The sequence below is a fragment of the Ciconia boyciana genome, chromosome 3 (genome assembly GCF_034638445.1).
Source record: "Ciconia boyciana chromosome 3, ASM3463844v1, whole genome shotgun sequence".
Taxonomy (NCBI): domain Eukaryota; kingdom Metazoa; phylum Chordata; class Aves; order Ciconiiformes; family Ciconiidae; genus Ciconia; species Ciconia boyciana.
This window is the reverse complement of record NC_132936.1, coordinates 90,323,459-90,343,176: the sequence shown is the minus strand read 5'-3', so window position 1 is coordinate 90,343,176 and position 19,718 is coordinate 90,323,459. Positions and strand designations below refer to the sequence as shown.

Genomic DNA, 19,718 nt, shown 5'->3' with positions numbered 1-19,718 from the left:
TGTTAAAAAGACAATTAAATACCGAGATCTTGCATGGCACAGGTTTTTTGAACATTCTCATGACAGAACTAGGATCCCTTTTTAAAAGCCATGAGCCTTATGTATGTAGCTGCTTTCCCCTAGCAGGAAACACAGACTGGTGCTGCCTCCCAGGAGCAGCAGAGGAGCTCTTCCACCAGTTGAAGCAGCAGGAGAGCAGTACCGCAGCACAGGCATGCTCCCTCGCCTAACAGGGGGCACCTGCTCAAGAGCCTCAACATGAGGCAGCAAGGCCTGGCCCGGCCTCTTAGCTGTGGCGGGCACACATGCTGCCAGCTCACAGCTGAAACAGCGAGGCGGGGACAGTGGCTCCTGGGCAGCAGGGAAAGGTGGTGGCGAGTCGCACCGGCTGCCAGCAGCCACAGGGGACCGCCGAGGGCGAGCGGCAGCGGCCAAGGACTGCCACCTACGCCCAACGCCATCGCTGTGCTAAGCAACGGCCCCGCCTGGGCCTGCCCAGGCAGCAGCGGAGCGGGGGGAGCCGCGGGTTGCCGAGACGCGCCTCTGCCTCTGTCTGCCTGCGACGGGGCAGCAGCTTAGCGCCCCGGCAGGACCCCAACTACCAGGGTCGGCGCTGGGTCGGCCATTACGGGACCGGGCAGACGCGAAAAAACGGCATGCGCATGCGCGGCCCGCCTGTGCGGAAAAGGTGCGCAAACCGCAGGCGGTCCGAGTGCACTGCGCATGTGCAGGCGTTACCGGCGGTAACGGAAGGGCGCCGTGCCCCGGCGGCAGCGATGGCGCGGCGCGTCGTGAAGGGGCTGCTGCTGCTGGAGGCGGCGGGGCTGCTCGGCGCCCTCCTGCTCTACCGCGCCATGGACCGCAGCCAAGGTGCGACGGGGCGGCCGGGGTCACACCTCGCCGGGGGAGGGGGGGAGCTCCTCCACGCGGGGGCCGCTCGAGGTGCCCGGAGCGCCTCACACCGCCACGGCGCGTACGCTGCGTGCGTGGGTTTCTTAAGAAAACCTGCCGCGTCGGGGTTAGTAGCTTGGCTTGTATTAGTGTACGTACACAGTAATCACTTGTTACACGGATCCTCAGGGATAAACTGCTATTTTAGTTTTAGAAAATCAAAACCGTGGGGAAACTTTTGAAAGGCAGCACACGACCACCAGGAACAAAGCTGAATCTTATGCGTTTTAATAGTAACACCATCGGCTCAAATGGGGACTTAAAAAGGAGAGGCTGGCTGCAAACGAGGCAGGAATTGATCAATCCTGTTTCAGGCATCTGGTGTTCAGCCCTTGAAGCGATCCCCTGGCTCATATCTAGGCCTCACTGGCTCTGTGATTTGACATTTCCCAGGCAGACAACAGACCCGGCTGGCATGAGGCAGCCAGCATCATCTTCCAGATGATTCAGCTTCATTCCCTCAAGTCTCTCAGACTTACGACTCAGTGCCTAGGTAACACAAAAATAAGCCAAGCACCGACTTAATTACTGCAAGATTTGCTATGCACAGCAGTGGCCTTATTTTGCATTCGGGGCTCTGCAGGGTGCAGCACTAGTTTGACAGGCCTGTGCCCCTGCAGGAAAAGTCCTGCTACCTGCAGGGTCAGTGAGAGCCAAAAGGCAGCTGCTGCGGCTGGGAGGGCGTGAGCCCACCCATTTCGGCCGCAGTGCAGTCTTACACCAAGTTCAAGCTGAACTTCACCTACACTACATCAGTTTGCATTTTTATTAAAAAAATATATAATCAAAATGTGGAAGATAGATGTATCAGCGTATCTTGGTAACGTTGTGCTGGGCATTCATGGTTTCTCATTTCTCCCCCTTTTCAGTTCTAGGTCCTAATTCTTATATGCCTTTGCAGAAGATTTTCTTAAGCTGGAGTTCTTGTAGTTCTGTAGGTGCAGTGAGCTCATCTAACAGCTCAGTGTTCTCAGAATTAGGCTTTTACCGCTTTCTTTGTGCTAGTACTAGCGTTGATAAGATCCTTCTATGAGCTGCTGTAAGTCATTAAAATACCACAAAGCTATCATTACATGATTTTCTACTGGGTTGCCAGAGCAGCCCACAGAAGGATTCAGTGAACACCTGCGTAAGGAAACAAAGTAGTTTTCCCAATTTTACTTTCCATGTCAGTCTATGAGAGGCATTCAGCTTCTTGTGAATTTGTAGCTTGTATTTGGTTATCACAATTTGAGGAAGCTCAGAGAACACTGTGATGATAAGGCTGTAACCTGAATACAGTCTGTGATACAATTTAAAAAAGTAAATTCAGATCATATTATTTAATGGTGGCTGTAACGAAGGAGCTCAGACAAATTTACGTAAAACTAATCTAGTTAGAAAAATAATGCATTTAATTATTCGTCTTAAAATATGTTGGGTAAAGTAACTGGGATTTATCTTTCTTGTCAGATTTCAGATATACAATGCAGAAGAGGTTTCCATCAATTCTGGAAGGTAGGTTTGGAGTTGTTGGCTTCAGAAGGATGGCTAAAGCTTCTGTTGCATCTTATGTACAAAACTGATTTTATTATTGCTTAAAACTTACCCCAGGAGACACTGCAGAAGTGTTTATTGTTACGCATAGGTGCGGCTGGAGTGTCAGACAGTTGGATAGTCCTCAGAACTGGAGGACTATACATCCAACAAAACTAGCCACAAAGTGGCTCACCTTCAGACATGACAGGCTACTTACAGCTGACATGGATTTTCCTATTTTTCAGTGTATTACAAATCCAATGAGTGGTCTGGAATTCATGGCATAAGGGAGAATGATCAAATGACATGGTTAAGCAGCAAGAACTGAAGTAAGAAAGATGTGTGATTAATTAAAAAATTATTTTAGAATAATTACTGTAAAAATGTCCACATTAAAATGTCTGGTTCATCTTTTTGATTTCTTGCCTTTGTACTTGTTTTTCAACCCTCTGTGCCTGAACTGTTTCTTCCTTTTGATGATGCTTTTCACATCCCTATTGTGAAGCCACTTGTCACGCTCTATTTCCCACTGGATCTGTTTGACACCTGTAAGAGGAAAGGCGAGAAATAAGGAGCTGATGGATACCTCTGACCATGATGTGGAATCCAGATGAATCATGTAAAAGTTAAAACTTGGCTGCTGTATTTATAAATGTTAATAAAGTGCAAGCTGCCAATTTTTTTTTGATACCAGAGAAAGTTTTTGTTTTTTCATTTCACAAAACATACCCTACCATCTCAGAATCTCAGAGTTTAAGACTGCTCTTGCCGTTGCTTTGTATTTTACTAATGCTAGACACACTTGTGTTAGGAGTACACGGTGTTTGAGTGCTGCTGTTTGCATTTTTCAGGTGACACCAGCAAGATTTGTAAAAGCTCCACAAAGGACTGATTATTCAATCCATATATACACATCTAATTCATTAGAATTATTTCTGGGAAACTACTTTTGCTTCACTGATACTGCAAGGAAATACTCTGGTAGGTAGATAAGGCAGCCATGCCTTATGCCTTGGAATCCAGGACACTCTTCATCAGAGCAAAATTCACACGAGTGCTTAACAAACAGCATACTGCCTGTCCTTATTTACAGTGTGAAAGGGCCACATGATAGCCTCCTGCTCTTTTCTGAAGCCTTATCACTCCAGTAGTCACAGTTAACATTAGTACTGGGCATCTCTCGTAACTGAAGAAAACTAAGTCGTGTCTTACTGACGTTGAGCTACTGTCCCTACTGTGTGATTTCTGACCGTGTGTGTGTGTGTGTCAGTTAAAGAAGGTACATCTTTTTAAGTACAGAATCTGAAGAGAAAGAAGTAAAACAGCATTACAACTATCTGCTATGTGTAGCATGTACTTACTTGCATTATCTCTGTTGGCCATGGCATTCATTCCGATATTGTCAAACTTAGACCCAGCATTTTCATCCAGCAGATAGCCAAACTTTAAAGAGAGAAATTTTAGTATTTTATTACAAAGAAACAGGTAAAATGCTTGATCACTCTTTTGCTAAGCACTGATCAAACTCACCTCTTCTGCAGATGCCAGTATACTGGCATCTTTGAGTTTTCTCTTCTTTCCTCCATTGGATCCTTCAAACAAAAAGTATTATTCTTATGAGACAGAATTTCAAGTTCACAAAGACACTAAAACAGTGTTACCATGTTTTTACTTTTTTTATTTAATTAGATCATCTAAAATAGCTGTGTTACAAACCTTTATTCTCCACCTCCCCTGAAAAAAAAAAAAGGTTTCCAAACAAGAACTAAATAGCACAAATCTGTGCATCAGGTGTTCGTAATAGATGCACAAACTGCCAGTACAACTCCATCCTTCCTTCAAAAGTTCCTCCTTTGATTCCCAGTCCTTCAACAGCAGATTGTCACTCTGAATCAGGCCACACTGGTTGAAAGACAACCTCCTTTTCATTTATGGTTTATTCAAATCTGAACCCAGATCCAAAAGTGTAGATAATCTACAGTACTAAAACCCTCTGATTCCAAAGTTTTCCAGACTCTGTATTTGTATTAAGCCTTCTCAAATGGAAATCATGGCAGTGTTTCCTTACCTTCAAGTGATCCCACAAAATTAATATCTTTCTTTCTCTTCCCTTTTTTACTGACAGACTTCAATTGCTTGTCCTTGTTCGGGTCTGACAGAAAAAAAAGAGAGATACATCAATCCCTCATTACCATACCATGTACATGTATTTCGAGCACAACAGAGACTAAAATTTCTTTTTAGACCTATTTGTCATAATGGTCCGAGTTTTTACATTAAAAAAGTTTAAAACACAGTGCGCACAACCAAATCTGGGATTTCTTCAACCCAGACAATTAAACATTGGTCAGTGGTGTGCCATGCTTTTTTTCCACAGCACCAAAAAGGAATGAAATAAGATACATAAAATACAAAGGCTAAAAGGAGATGTTATGTGAACCTTGAATGTCTGCTTGGTAAGTCTGGTGAAATAATAATCTCATGAAAGATTAATGTGTTAACAGCTGTATGAATAGTTTACCTCCCCGACCCTCAATCGTCTTCCTGTGACCTTAAGTTATTAGTTGAAATACTCCATTAATCTGTGCATGTCCAGCCACATAAAGTGTATACCATGTAAACTGCACTTTTCAATTGAAAAGATAATAAAACCATGCAGGTGCAATGATCAGTTATTATTGTAGTGGTAATAAAAATTTGGGTGCATAGCTGTATTAGAAGAGTAAGCTGGTCCTTATGAGACAGCTATTTAAATAAAAGTTACCTCATCTAAAAAAATCAACAAGGTCTAAAGAAATAAAAAAGTTACCAAGTACCAGATTGGTTTTTTTATTTTTCTCTTTGAGATCTTTTAACATTTCTGCCAACTGGAGCCAGTTATTTGTGTATAAAGCTACTTTTATTACTGCCAATGTTTTCAGAATTAAAGAAACATGTCTTGTTTGCAAGTTTTTATACCCAGATGCCTATTCCCACTCTCACCTAGGAGACTGTGCCAGGAAATGTTTCTCTTAAGACTTCATTGTCCAGAGAAGGGCTTGTTGTCACTTCTTTACTTAAAAGCCAAGCCTCCCACCTAGGTAACTAAAGCTGAATTTATATATGTAATTACCTATTAGATAACCTATTTTTAAAGCTTTTTCTTCTTGTTTTTTTGAGAATAAATGGTACTTTACCTAGGCTCGTATCATCATCAGACACATCCATAAATACACCTCCCTCTTCATCCATATCCTCTCCAAAGTCTTCCTCCATACTTCCTAAGGAGACTTCCTCATCATCCAGATCACTGAATTCATCTTCATCATCAGAATCCTCCCAGTCAGCACTGGATTCCTCGCTTCTTTGGCCTTTCTTACCGCCTTTGGTTTTCTTTTTTATATTACTAAAAGAATACGTAACAAGCTTAGCACTTAATCTGGCAAAATACTGTTTGCATCCAGATAACATCTGTCTACCGGCAAATGCTATGTTAAAAGTTCAACATCATTGCAAACTACTGTAAATGTAGGCTGAGACCTAAGAAAAATGTATTATGTGCTCAAGTATGTTTTCAACATCAGCATATGGAACTGTACTATAGAAGTCAACCATTTTAGGAAGTTCTGGAGAGAATCCTATTCTGAAATTAACAGAAATGTCAGATTCAGCCTTTTATCTCCTATGTGCCTTTGCTGCTTTTCAGAAAGTCTTTCCTGTAAAACACACAAACTGCTGGTATCCCTAGCAACTCTACTAAATGAAGAAATAAGACTTCTTTTTTTTCTTAAGAAAGGAAACATGGTTCTTCATGCACTAGACGGTTACTTGTTTTTTTTGTCTCCTCTTTGCTACACACCAGTCTGGATCACAAAAATGTTCAGGTTTCACTAGAAGTTTAAGCTTTAATTCTCCTTTCACCTCAAGAAAAAAAAGTTTCTGTGCTGATTTGAAAGCTGTATTTCAGATACTTTAAGTAAAAAAGAGGCTACTTAATCATTCACAGTTGGACTCGATGATCTTAAAGGTCTTTTCCAACCTAAATGATTCTATGATTAATGAAACTGCTGACTTCCTGAGAATTGAGCTCTGCGAGTCTGGATTCCACAAAGTTTATTTAGGTCCAGTTACAACCAGTCCTTACAGCAGCAGTACCATTATGCCTCATTCTGCTTCCTTTTGTACTTGGTAATTCTCAAACAGAAACCTGAGACAATGAAAAACAAATAAGATTTTACCTTGCTTACTGGGTCACTGCATTGTATAAATAAAATACTACAGGTCTCACGTGTCAAGCCAGCAGACTGTAAGCACCACAGGATCACGATGCTCCATTATGGGACATGCAGAAGAGCAGCACTACCCAGAGTTCAACTGCTGTTGCCATTTTTGCAAGGTGATATTCTGAGTCTTTTTGAAAAAGGTCTACCCAGTTTTGCAGAGTAAAACTCTATATAGGTATTAAAACAAGAGATGAAAGAACCAATTTAAAGTCTTACCCAGCAAAATCAAGGTCATCCTGGCCAACGTCAATGGCATTATCAGCAGCTTCAAATGTATCTAGAGGGAAAAAAATGTGTTTATTACTACAAAACAAAGTCAAACAAAGAAATATGAAGTAATTGCAAAATATATTCATTTTAGATATTATTTTCCTGAACAGTTTATATGATCTGCATCAGTAACAAAGGGCCCCGGTACCAAAGGGTTCATACGCCTATAGAAAAATACTCCACAGAACAGTTACCTAAAGCTAACTGGAATTTTCCTAAAAAAATATTTTTCTTTGAAAAATAATGAAAGTTTTATTTTATCCAGGATGTAATTTCTGGACAGAACTAGATGATGTGGGAGGCAGACAGACACAAATGGACACACAATTGCCCAGTGATTCAAACTTAGTTGGCAGGTGGGATATCGCAAGTCTCAAACACTTGCTCCAAGTCAGATAGAACAAAGACTCAATTAGCATACCCCAAGCAAGTGTCCTGCCAGCTAATGCGTATGTTAATTTTCAGATTAGAAGTATTCACTATAATTTTTAACAGAAAAGCAAGCAGACTAGAGGATGAAAGCTCCTATCATCGGATTCACTTAGGAACAAATTGCTATATAAAATAGCAGGTAAAAACAAAATCTGAAAAATTACAACTGTTCTGTTTCAAAGAGTAAATACTAACATTAGAGGATCCTTAATTTAAGCTTCTGACTTTATGAAGCAAATTCTCAGAGACAGTCAGCTTATTAGAGATACTAACAAAAAACCAACAATCATAATTAGTAATGGATTCTTGTCATAACTAAGACCATACTGATTGTGTCACTAAGGAAGAATCCTGCTATGGGAGTTCAGAATTCTCTAAAAATATGGTACAAAACAGTTATGGAGAGCTAACTGGATTTTTTTTTTTCCAAATACATATATTACTGTACAAGTAAAATACAAAATCGTAAAATAATGGACATTTTATGGTACACTAGCAAATTTAGATTCTGGAACAAATCATACACTAATTCCAAAGCAAACAAGGAAGAGCGAAGACTACTGCAGAAATTTGCCAAGGACCTAACTGAACCAAATAACCTCATGAAAGATGTTAGGAATTATGAGAGAAACTGTAAGGAAGATTGAAAAAAGCCAAGCAGTAAAGAAAGAATAGAAGCAAATGTTACATGCTGTTAGAAAAAGTTATTTAACTCTCAGACTACATTAGGAAAAGAACAAAAAGGCATGAACTGCCACTCATGAGCTTATGTTCAAAATCAGACCATTTCCAACCATTCCAACAAGCTGAACACTACTGCAGTACTGAGAGCAAGACCTCTTTTACAAGATGGCCATCCAGTTGGCTTATGCGATGGATAGTATGAACTGCTGCCTGTAGTAGCACAGAATGGGAACTGGAAAGCCAGTTTTCTTCCAATTCCATATTCCTGTATCTGGCTCTTTTACACAATATAAACTATAAAAAGGATAAATTAATAATTTGCAAAAGTAGGAAATATTGGGATAGTTACTGCAAGGAAAAACACAACCTTACCCAGTGCTCTTTCAAATTCATCATCCTCTACATCTTCCACACTTTCTTCATCATCCTGATGCTTTTGTTTCTCTCTCCTCTTATCGAACTTTGAATAAAATCTGAAATAATATATTGCTCTCAGACACAAAATTACAGGTGATAATCTTTATGACAAGTTTTTTTAAAAAGACAGACTGCATATGGTTTCACGTGTATGCTGCCAGTTGGAAATTGTAAGTAATGGTTTCAAACACATCTCAAATCAGAGATTTGTATTTTCTTTGCTTTTCAAAGAGTAAGCCACTACTGTAAGATTTAAAACAAAGAAATTTCATAGCCAAAGGTACCAGAAGTTATTTTGAACATAGTGAATTTATAAAAGGGAACAAGAAAGATGTGAAAATCTGCCTTACACTAATAAGGAAGAAAGAATCAAGTTCAACTTGAATCTAATTGGGGAAAAAAAAATTATATATAAAAGAGATTCATCCATTAAGATCTGTAAAATTTTCCACCGTAGCCCTCTTCTTTTGTGTGCTTAGTTTTACCTTTTGTCAGCCATTTTAAACCACTTTCTCTCCTTAATTTCATATTAAGGAACCACCAAGCACAGAAGGCAATTTTGATCATACACAAGAGCAAAAGAGTACAGCACTTCATATGGAAGACTTTAAATGTGTAATCTCAGTTTCAGCCATCTTCAATGTAACAATACTGTTAACTTTTCAGACAGGCATGGTTTTAAACTGCTTTTCTTTAATCTCAAAATTAATACCACTATTTTATGTATTTATTAATATTATATTCCTCAATATTGTGATATCAATTAATTAAAATTAGTAAGTTCCATTAACCTGATACTTCAAAAATTTTAAAAGTGCCTACAGCAATGAATATATCAAACAAAAATACCAAAGTGAATTAAACAAAATAAATGAAGTTAATTCAAACACTGATTTCCTAAGGAGACACTCACAGGTAACCAGTATTTTGATCTAATAAGAACAAATCTTTGCCAAATGTGTATCACTTCAATTTTAGTGTTACAGCTGCATTTTTATATCTTAATCTGAAAGGAAAGCCAACTAAACGGAAAGAACTATAAATAATAAAAAAATAAATACACAGAAAACTAGCTCCTCTGACATTGTTTGCATTGTTCCATTCTAATAAGCTTTGATGCCAATAACATAAACAAGGTATATTCCATTTTTTTTAAATATACTTTCTAATGCATAAGAATTACAACCCACAAGACATTCACCATTACCCATTGTTTAAGACTTCTTTATTACAATGTCAACTTACTTAATTTTAGACTACAAGCACTGATTGTAGTGGCCTTTGTTCATAAGTGATATTCTTTCCTAAGCACTTTTGACTAATGTTGAAATTACATTCTAAGGAAAGTACTATCATCAGAAGTCACTCAAATTAATCAAATTTTGCAAACACTTGGAATACCAGAGAATACTTATGAAATGTCATGGGGTTTGATGGCATTGCGTTAAAAAACAACACTTAAAATGAATGTTCACAGGTATTTCATTACCTGTGAAAAAACACTTCATCCACTGGGATTTTGCTTTCATCTTTGGCACGGAATTCCTTACTGTTGACTGCAAAAACAAAAAAAGAACAGATTTTACCTCAAGTTGAAATTATTGTTATTCTTTTAAACAGTTTAACAGCATGCACAGACAGAAGTATGCAGATACCAGCGTCATCCATTAAATAAAGTGGAGCTCATCTCAAAACCTCTTCAAACATTTCTCAGTGTATATACTGATACTTAGACGTGAGCAGACCCTATGGAAAAACTCAAGAGGCATAGCCCTAACCAGATTCTAATTTATGTATCAGCAAGGGAGGTTTTGCAATCACCTACAGCTGGAATGCATTTCAAAAAAAAAGAAAAAAAAACAAAGTAGGAAATAAGATAAATTCACTGTCATGCACTAAAACACTGGAACCGCTTTTGCCCAGCACTCCTGGCAGTAGAAATGTTCAGCAGTAGCTGCAAGCAGGACCATACACCAGCTGACCATGTTGAAGAAGGGATTGAGCCTCACCCTGCCTCCATTTCTGAGGAACTGAGGCAAAATATGACACTGCAACAGCAGATTGACTAGGGTATTGATCAGGTTCCCTGTGGAGAAGCTTTTTACCCTGTGGGAGACTGATACCCTTATACATTCCCCTTCCCTCCTCCACCTCAGAAGTAAATCACAGGAGAAAGAGCTACTGATTATCACAGTAGGCACAAATTATATTTTTTAAGTGACAAGGGTCCAAGTTTCTGAAACCAGATCAGCATACTCACAGAAGGACTCTTCAAATGAACAGTAGAAGGTACCAGATGATTTGAAATCTGTTCTCTAAGCCTCAGCAGAGACCAGCTACATGCAACAAGTGCAGATTGTTGTATCCATATTAATATATCCATATTTTTGTATCAGATGTTTCATTTGTAGAATTTGAATGAGGAAGGTGTTTCACTTAAATTCCTCAAATCTAGTTCTAAATGCTCAGTCTGCTCCTTCAACTCAGAATAAACTAAAGAATGCGATAAACAAACTGTACCTTCAAATGCATTCTAGGTAAAAATTCCTACTTTAAGCTTTAATAGCCATAAAACCATGCATCAGTAAAGGTACATCAGCTAATCTGTGTAACTAAAACCTCTGTGCAACACAATAGACCCAAAGTTAGAGGAAAGGGATTGTTACAGAGGTTCTACCACAGAAGATGGTACCTCTTCTGTCCTCAAGCAGCATGTTTTACTGATGGTTTACCCTGATTTTTTAACTGCTGGTTCTTACCACCAAATCCCGCCTTCTTAATCATTGGAAACAGTGGGACTAGACAAAAGGCAGCCTCTTTCGGGAGGCAGGAAGACTCTTAGCAAAATAACAGTGCCAAAGATATCTTACACTAATCCTAACAATAGCTGCAGCTGTGGCATTGTATGGAGTAATCCATATCATTTAATGAAAGAGCTTAATGTGATTTAAATCATTATATAAATCCATCTTCTGAGATTTTAAAGTAATTTTTCAATCACAATAAGCAGAATAGAAGTAGTTTCATGATAATTTGGAAACAAAAGCATTAACTACACAATAATACTATATTAACTACTGCTAGATCAGCACACATTTTAAAGATTTTTATATAATTTCAGATATTTTTAAGAACTTCAAAAAACATTATTTGTAAAACTAGGATGGCAGACATAAGAATGGCATGTTTGTGAGCAGAATATTTAGTTAGTATTTTACAAATTCATGTCCCTCTGAGGTTAGTACCCCAACAGATTGCTCTTCTAACTAGAAATATCATTACCTGGAATAAATTCTAAGGCCTTTTTTAGCCTTTTTTCCCCCCTAAGGGGTCACATTGCCAGCTACAAGCAAATTTGTAACAATGTTCTAAACTTTTTATACGAGACTGCTAATCTACTCTTTACCCATGGGGTGTATTTCATTTTAGGGGGATGCAGGAAAAAGGTAACAGCATAAGAGAAGGTATAGGAAGCATATGCAGGTCATAGCAAAAATAGCACAGAAAACAAGGCATGCAGTTTTCAGTAGCTCTGTCCTTTGCTGTTACACATGTCTTAATGGGATGGCTAAACAGAAGGTATGATCTTCATCATGCATTGCCTAAGAAAAAGGAATTACTACAATAGAAAGTAATTGACAATTAAGGGGGAAAAACAGAGAGAAAAGAAAGGTCTTAAAAAAAAAAAAATGGTGTGTAGCCAAGTGCTACAGTAGAAGACAAAGTGCTTTCCTATTCAAGAGGCTAACAGCTGAGGTAAATGACTTTATGTAATTTGTTCTTAAAATGATTCAATGGATCCAAAGTTTCAGCTGTGGAGATTCCATGCACCCTTACAAGAAGATTAGACCTGATCCTGAACATCAGGCACCACCACTGCACTCCTGATGGACAGGACTTTCTTTTATTGCTAACAGAAATAGCACAGACAGCACAGATGATCTATGTCTACAACAACCAGCCAAGAATTTTTTAGCCATCATAATCTTAACTGAAAAGGGGCTGGCTTACCTGCAAGATTCTGCATATCTTTCATAAACTGCTTCTTCTTTGGCTGCATTACCACACTGCTGGTGTTTTCTGTAGCAGAACATAAATCAGAAACAAATTACTTTATTACTATTGATACAAAACTGTGAGGAGTGGCTGATACACCAGAGGGTTTTGCTGTCATCCATAAGGACCTCAGGAGGCTGGAGAAATGGGCTGACAGGAACCTCGTGCAGTTCAACAAGGGGAAGTGCAAAGTCCTGCACCTGGGGAAGAACAGCCTCCTGCACCAGTATATGTTGAGGGCTGCCCAGCTGGAAAGCGGCTTGCAGAAAAGACCCTGGGTGTCCTGGTGGACACCGAGGCGACCGTGAGCCAGCAACAGGCCCTTGCGGCAAAGGTGGCTGACGGTATCCTGGGCTGCACGAGGAGGAGCGTTGCCAGCCGGTGGAGGGAGGTGGTCCTTCCTCTGCTCAGCACTGGTGAGGCCACACCTGAAGTGCTGTGTCCAGGTGTGGGCTCCCCAGTGTGACAAGAGAGATATGGAACGACTGGAGAGAGTGCAGCAGAGGGCCACAAAGATGGCTAGAGGGCACTGGAGCCTCTCTCCTGCGGCGAAAGGTGGAGGGAGCTGGGGCTGGTCAGCCTGGAGAAGAGAAGGCTCAGGGGGGATCTCATGAATTAATCTAAATACCTGAAGGGAGGGGGTAAAGAAGACGGAGCCAGGCACTTTCCAGTGGTGCCCAGGGACAGGGCAAGACGTGATGAGCACAAACTGAAACACAGGAGGCTCCATCTGAACATCAGGAAACATTCTTTCACTGTGAGTGCGACTGTGCGCTGGCACAGGTTGCCCAGAGAGGCAGTGGAGTCTCCATTCTTGGAGACATTCAAAAGCCATCTGGACAGCCTGGGCAGCCTGCTCTAGGTGGCCCTGCTTGAGCAGATGACCTCCAGAGGTCCCTTCCAACCTCAACCATTCTGTAGTCTTTATATTCCCCTATCACTTTGCTTATTCCTGCTAGGTTAGCAATTTCTGCACTGTGGATGTGAGAGGTGGCAGTATGTGACTCCCAGCTGGTTCTGACTTGCAGACATCTCTCTTGCAGCCCTGAAGACTGATCCCTCTCCTCTGTTGTACCACATGCACCCCGAATACTTGACAAGCACAAAGGGCTACTTAGCAATCTGAGAGAAAAAGAGTTTGGTCACCATCAATAATCAAGATCATATGCTAATATGTACAGAGAATTTCGTACCTTTGCCTTTATGGAGTTTGGGATTTCTGTACACAAAGCGATCCAAGAATCTCATTAACGTGAAATCCTGCAAAGGGTCACCGGAGTACTGAATGTGATCTCCCTAAAAGAAGAAAAAAGCCAAAAATCATTAAGTTCTTCATTTTAGAAAGACAGCAACTAAACACAGAAGACTCAAACAGTCCAATAACAACATTAAACCACACTTTAAAAAAACAAAGACTTGGGGATACTTCATCACATGAGCCTGACCAGTTAATACACTCCTGTACAGGTTCTTATTTTTGGAATTTCAATATTTTCTTAACCAAAAAACACCTCCTTCACTTTGTTTCAGTGATGAACTGCCTTGCAATGTACTGTGCTAATACTAGTTAATACTCAGTACTATTTGGATACCATATATTCAAATTAAAATAAATATTTTAAATATATATTTGTGTAGATTTGAGTATTTTTGGCACGATACCACAACAGTATTAAAAAAGAATTTGTTCCAACAGCAGGGTTCCCCACATAAAAAATCCACATAAAATAAAAAGATAGACCGAAACACTAACAAAGGTTTAAGAATCAGGTAATACCCACATTTCTGCCAAGTTAATTACTTCTGTGAGCAGTCTCCTTTACATAAAACACTTTAATTCCATGAAAAGCTTTGCATTTGAGTGTATGCTACAGTGCTGCAGAGCCGCTAGTTACCTGCTGAGTGCAAGGAGGCTTTATAACTTATTTTTTCAAATGGCAAAAGACAACTAACACAAAAATCAAACTTCAAAGCTACGGACTAATTAAAGCACTTACTTCTAGAATTGTTTTTGCGAATAGGGCCACAGATGGATGAAAATGTTCAGAAAGCTGAAAAACATGAATCATTTATTTCTACTTTAAAAATAAATGCAATCATTACTCATGTTGACATATTACACCTGACAACACCACTATGTCATAAGACCACTCCGTAACTCACCAAATAACACGCAGATGCATGTAGTAGTGCAAGGCTGATGTGCTCTGCCCTTGAACAACTGAAGAACTTCAAGTTCTAATCTTTTGTTTGCATTAACTAAATACATTCTCACTTACAATTTTACTTAATTCAACACTAAAAAGCTTTAGTGATACAAAGCTAAGATCCAAAAGTCAAAAAATATTATTATTGTCCAAATCTCCACTTAGAAATTCCTATTCCCTACTCCGGAATATCAGCATTGTAAGTAACATATACAAGCTTAAAGCTGAACAATGTGTCAGCTTTAACCTTTCTGTTATGTTACCCACGTAGCTACTCCAAGAATAACCAAGTTAATTTTCTTCTCTGAATACAAGGGCCACACTAAGAAACACAGTAATCAGCAACATAAGAATGCCTTACCTTCTTCAGTTCCCAAAGGCTTGTACTTTCAGCACCACAGTATAAAGGACTTCGGTGCATAGGATCATACAAAGCTCCACTCTTCCTGCCTGAGGGGTGGAGAAAATGAAAACAACTTAAATTTCCTCAGGCAACTTTATGAGAGTATTATTTTCATTTCACCATGACAGTAATGCTGCCATCATTCTTAGCTGGACAGGCCACAGATTCCTTCAGAAGCAAGTAAGAGTTCTATTCAGCTGCCATTCCCCAGTGTATGATCAGGTGCCCAGGTGAGTTCCTATGTGCTTCCAAGGAAGCTCCTGAAAACCCCTGCTCTGTTCCAAAAGGCCCTCAGGAAAGGCTGAAACTAGAAGCAGGTTCAAAGCTAGACGAATTGTTCTAGCAAGTTTCGCAAGCGTATGAGGGGTGACACATCCTAACCTTGGCAACATTGATCTGAAGGTGTTTGAACACGGAAGCAAAAAATCCCAAGCCTGTTTATTGCTTAGGCACAAATGCAATAAACTGCATAAAGTGAAATACACTAACAGATTCATATAGTCTCTTCATCACTGCTGGAAAAATGATTCTGACTGATTGCTTTGAATCAAACTTCAATTTGAAAAACTAAAATAATGTTTTAATCACTGAATTTTACAAGTCTTGATCAACACATCACTGTTATAGAATGTTAAAAGTTAAATGAATTATATTTTCTTGCTAATTTACCTCCCATATTCAGATGATGCACCCACGAGGCTGTTGAAGTTGAATTGTTTGTTTTAGCAGAATTTTCTGTTGTGCTCTTCTCTTCACCTTCTACTTCTTTATCTGCATCCACAAATTTTTCCTCATCCGCTTCAGCCTCTTCTTGATCCTTAAAGCACTCTTCATCATCCGACTCCTAAACAACAAAAAATGTTAGCAAACAGCTTTTCCTTTCCAGTTTTATTCCGATTTATAAGAAAAATGCACATATAGATCTTAAGAAGCTACTTACAAAAATATAAACAAATTATGGCCAATGTTTAAGCAATACAGATTTTTGGCCTTGATACAGGACTTAAAATTGAACTTTACAGCTTACATCACACAAGTGTAATGGTCCCTCCCCGCCTGAAGAAAGAAAAAAAAAATCCAGTCCTGCCTAGCTATACTTCAGAGGCTGCAGACAGAAGAAACAAGCAGGCCATGTTTTGACAAAGCTTTTGGGTGAAGAATGTTCACCTGCTTACACAGCGTTTAGCAAACTAATCCTCTCTCCGGGAATTAAGTCCACAGGACCTGCTAGAATGCTTAAAACACCTTCACCTATGCAGATTTTTAATGCAGTTATAACTGCTCAAGTGCTTTCTCCCATAACATAACATATTAGCAAACCCTCAGGTTACTAATAAACAGGTTAGGGAAAGATGCTTATGAAAATACCTCTTATTGAAAAAACAATGAGATAAAGAAATCATTTTATACCACATGATCCTGTAACTGGACCCTTAACTCTGGTTTTACTTTCAGAAGCTCAGATAGAAGGTACAGGGTTCCACAAATGAAGGGTGGCATTTGTCCACAAGTGACTTGAAGTAACCTCTTCACAAAGGCCTTCACGCGCCGTAACACTACATCTGCCTTCAGAGATTTATAGACAAGATTAAGAAACATGGATGGCTTTGAGCAGGTTGCTAAAGCAGGATCTAGAAGCTTCCTGTAGAAAACACAGGAGAAAATATTGCTGATTGGCGTAATGCATGTAGGAGAATAATTGCTATTAACAACAATCATCTACATTTTTCAGAATGACATCTAAACACCAGTGACAGCTTGTTGCCCAATACTCAAAACCATTACGATCAACCCTGAACTGTCAACAGCTATGTAATATTTCTAGATAGATATGAGACTCTGAAGATTAAAAAAAAGCCTGTATCAGTAAACTAAAAAAAACTGTAAGAAAATATAAAGAAACTGAGTTCAATTGGAAACAGTTTAAAAATTTGAGATATGCAAAGGGACAAACTAACCTGATTTGTTCAGATGTTCAAAAAAATAGAAAGAAAATGGTTAGCAATCTGCATCCTTCACAATCAGACCAGACTTATGTGTTGGCAAGTTCATTTTCTACTCCACTATTTCTCCAGGCTGCCAGGCTCAGGAAGGCCCCTAAATACATTGCACATTCTGGGGGAACTTGAGTTCCCCTCTTAAAATACAGCACCTTCCCTTTGGTCTACTAAACAGAAGTCTGTAAGGATCCTACAAAGAGTCTAAACAACCAGCTGGGACAAAAAAGAGACACTTTTATAATACAAGACTTTCCAACTACACAAATTAAATTATCTAAAGAATTTGTTAGCATAATATTCTCCCGCACCCCCACAAAAAAAGAAAACAAGATTTTGGGCTATTATGTGACTAAACCACAGTACCTGTAAAAGTGATTTCAGAAGCAGTTATCTATTAGTTTCAAATAATATCTGGAATTAAAACATGCCACTGGAAAACTGTGCAAAGGATGAAATGCGTATGTTGTGTTCTTAGGACCTATCAGTACCATTTGTTTTGTCCCTACGTTAAGTCAAACAAATCACACGCTTTTTCTTCTAGCTCATACAAAATGTCAGAAATTTTTAGCCAATGAGATGCAAAACTTGCAAGATCTTAAAAGCAAAATAAGTGTTTCTACAACTTTAAATTAATGGTGACTACTTCATAAAATGAAATTTATATAAAAAATGCAAACGTGTCACTTACTTGTATAGTGCTGCATAGTACCTATCCGATACAGTCTGCTGAGAGTCCATCACTTGAAACAGTAACATCAGGGCCTGGACACTGGTACCAAAGTTCACAAGATGCAGAACTTTAAACAACGTGTCCATTTGTTCTTTCACTTTCTCATCACCAGTCTCGGCATAAGGGTAAGCTCTGTTTACCCCGCAAAGAAGAGCACTGAGCATTTTGGATTCAACATCTTTTTTCTTAATGCAGTTCCGAAAAAAGCAAAAGTACAAAGTTATCAGTTTGTTAGCCAATGCACTTTCTTCGTGACTGAGGACTATCTGATTTAGAAAGCAAATGGCGTAATATTGAGTTTTCACATTAATGTTTGACCGGTACAAAAGCCTCTCCACCTCACTGCACACTACTCCCTTCATATTTGGATGCTTGTGAAGTAACGTCTCTAAAAGATAAGAGGCTTTGGTGGCAATTTTGTTCTGAGGGTCTCCTAGTTTATTTACCAGCTGAACGAGCAGAACTTTCTCCTGCTCAGGCTTGTTACAGAGAAGCTCATGGGCAACTGCCAGCGCTCGGGATTTCGCTGCCATCAGAGAATCATGACTCAGTGTTTCTAACGCTTGCACAAACTCTGCCACCTGCAGTTTCAGGTGGTGCTCAAAGTACCACAGTATCAACCGTCTGTCTCTTGAATCCCTGTTGCCACTCGACATCTTCTCTATGTTGTTAAATGGTCGCTGCGAGAAAGACCATAATTTTCGATTGTCTGGTAAGAGATCTGAAATGAGAAGCTCCTTGAAAGTATCCAAAGCCATAAAGCTCTGATGCCTGCTGCCCTTTTTCTTTATGAGGTTTACCAAGTTCTCAACAAACTGGAGACTGTGGACAGCACTGTCCTGAATGAGAAGGGTCATCGCTGCCATCCTGTCAGCCAAGGTACCCGACGACACAACAGTTTTCATCCACGCCGAAGAGGCCCCCTTCTGATAATCGGTCTTATTCTTATACAGATCTGTCTCATGATGGTACAGCTTTTGGGCCAAGGCCTTATACTTGGACAGAAGCATCTGATTTTGTGGCTCTGAAGAGAATTCATTGGTGTATTCTAGATCATACCATTTGCCCCCTGGTTTGATCAGTATCACTTGCCTAGCATGAAATTCAAAATCTTCTTCCAGCCTCTCTTTCTTTGCTGAAAGCTGCTGGTCCTGATCACCACCAGCTTCCTTTTTCTTGCTGTCTTTCACACCACTTGCCTTTTCCTTGACTTTTTTTTCTTTTTTCCCCTCTAACGAAGGAGAGTTAGTTTCCTTCTTGCTTTTCTCTTTCTTTGGGGGCTTCTCTTTCTCCTTGCTGCCGCCGCCGTCTTCCTCCTCCTCCTCCACCACCAGGCAACTGTTCGCGTATTTGCCGAGCCCCAGGGAGCTGACGAACGCCTCCAGCTCCCCTTCCTTCAGGTCGTCGATCGCATCCTTCTTCCCGCCGTCCACCATCTCCTCCGCCTCGTCCACGCCGCACAGCATCAGGTAGTCTTGCTGCGGGCGGCAGCGCACGGCCGTTACAGGCGGCCCCGCCGCCACCCCCCACACCCCGCGCCTCACAAGGGCCGGGGGAGCCCGGCCGCCACGTGCTCCCGCTCCCTCCCGCCCCCCCTTACCTTGGTGCCCCCGAGGCGCAGCACCTCGTCCAGCGTGAAGCCTTCGGCATCTTCTTCTTCATCATCGTCCTCCTCCTCGCCGCTGTCGCCAGCCGCCTCCTTCGGGTCCCTCACGCCGAAATCCCACAGTGCCGCCATCACCGACCGCCGGAAGCTCCGCGCGCATGCGCGGCGCGCGCTTCCGGCCC

The 19,718-nt window shown here is 40.3% G+C and overlaps 2 protein-coding genes across 3 annotated transcripts; one reads left to right on the top strand and one right to left on the bottom strand.

Annotated features, from left to right (window-relative positions):
* The first annotated feature begins 448 nt into the window (after positions 1 to 448).
* CEBPZOS (CEBPZ opposite strand) lies at positions 449 to 3,168 on the top strand. Its single transcript, XM_072856561.1, has 4 exons — positions 449 to 870; positions 2,404 to 2,448; positions 2,715 to 2,798; positions 3,023 to 3,168. Exons 1-3 carry the CDS (start codon positions 657 to 659, stop codon positions 2,795 to 2,797), a joined length of 342 nt encoding a protein of 113 aa, XP_072712662.1. The 5' UTR covers positions 449 to 656; the 3' UTR covers position 2,798; positions 3,023 to 3,168.
* On the bottom strand, positions 2,245 to 19,715 carry CEBPZ (CCAAT enhancer binding protein zeta). Of its 2 annotated transcripts, none has more exons than XM_072856548.1 (16): positions 19,531 to 19,715; positions 17,889 to 19,408; positions 16,611 to 16,842; positions 15,870 to 16,044; positions 15,159 to 15,247; positions 14,588 to 14,641; positions 13,784 to 13,886; positions 12,546 to 12,614; positions 10,024 to 10,090; positions 8,490 to 8,590; positions 6,948 to 7,008; positions 5,646 to 5,854; positions 4,538 to 4,621; positions 4,000 to 4,061; positions 3,831 to 3,912; positions 2,245 to 3,015 (listed from the first exon to the last, which is right to left on the bottom strand). In XM_072856548.1, exons 1-16 carry the CDS (start codon positions 19,666 to 19,668, stop codon positions 2,876 to 2,878), a joined length of 3,186 nt encoding a protein of 1,061 aa, XP_072712649.1. In that variant the 5' UTR covers positions 19,669 to 19,715; the 3' UTR covers positions 2,245 to 2,875. The 2 variants fall into 2 exon arrangements, with proteins under 2 accessions (XP_072712649.1, XP_072712650.1); XM_072856549.1 differs by having other exon boundaries at positions 17,889 to 18,115; positions 19,531 to 19,714.
* Between the last annotated feature and the right edge of the window lie 3 nt (positions 19,716 to 19,718).

Coding starts and splice junctions, on each gene's coding strand:
- CEBPZOS (XM_072856561.1), top strand. CDS start 657: ATGCGCATGCGCGGCCCGCCTGTGCGGAAAAGGTGCGCAAACCGCAGG. Junction 871..2,403: donor CGCCATGGACCGCAGCCAAG/GTGCGACGGGGC, acceptor CTTTCTTGTCAG/ATTTCAGATATACAATGCAG. Junction 2,449..2,714: donor GTTTCCATCAATTCTGGAAG/GTAGGTTTGGAG, acceptor CCTATTTTTCAG/TGTATTACAAATCCAATGAG.
- CEBPZ (XM_072856548.1), bottom strand. CDS start 19,668: ATGGCGGCACTGTGGGATTTCGGCGTGAGGGACCCGAAGGAGGCGGCT. Junction 14,642..15,158: donor GCCTTTGGGAACTGAAGAAG/GTAAGGCATTCT, acceptor CATGTTTTTCAG/CTTTCTGAACATTTTCATCC. Junction 7,009..8,489: donor TGAATTTGAAAGAGCACTGG/GTAAGGTTGTGT, acceptor TTTTCCCTCTAG/ATACATTTGAAGCTGCTGAT.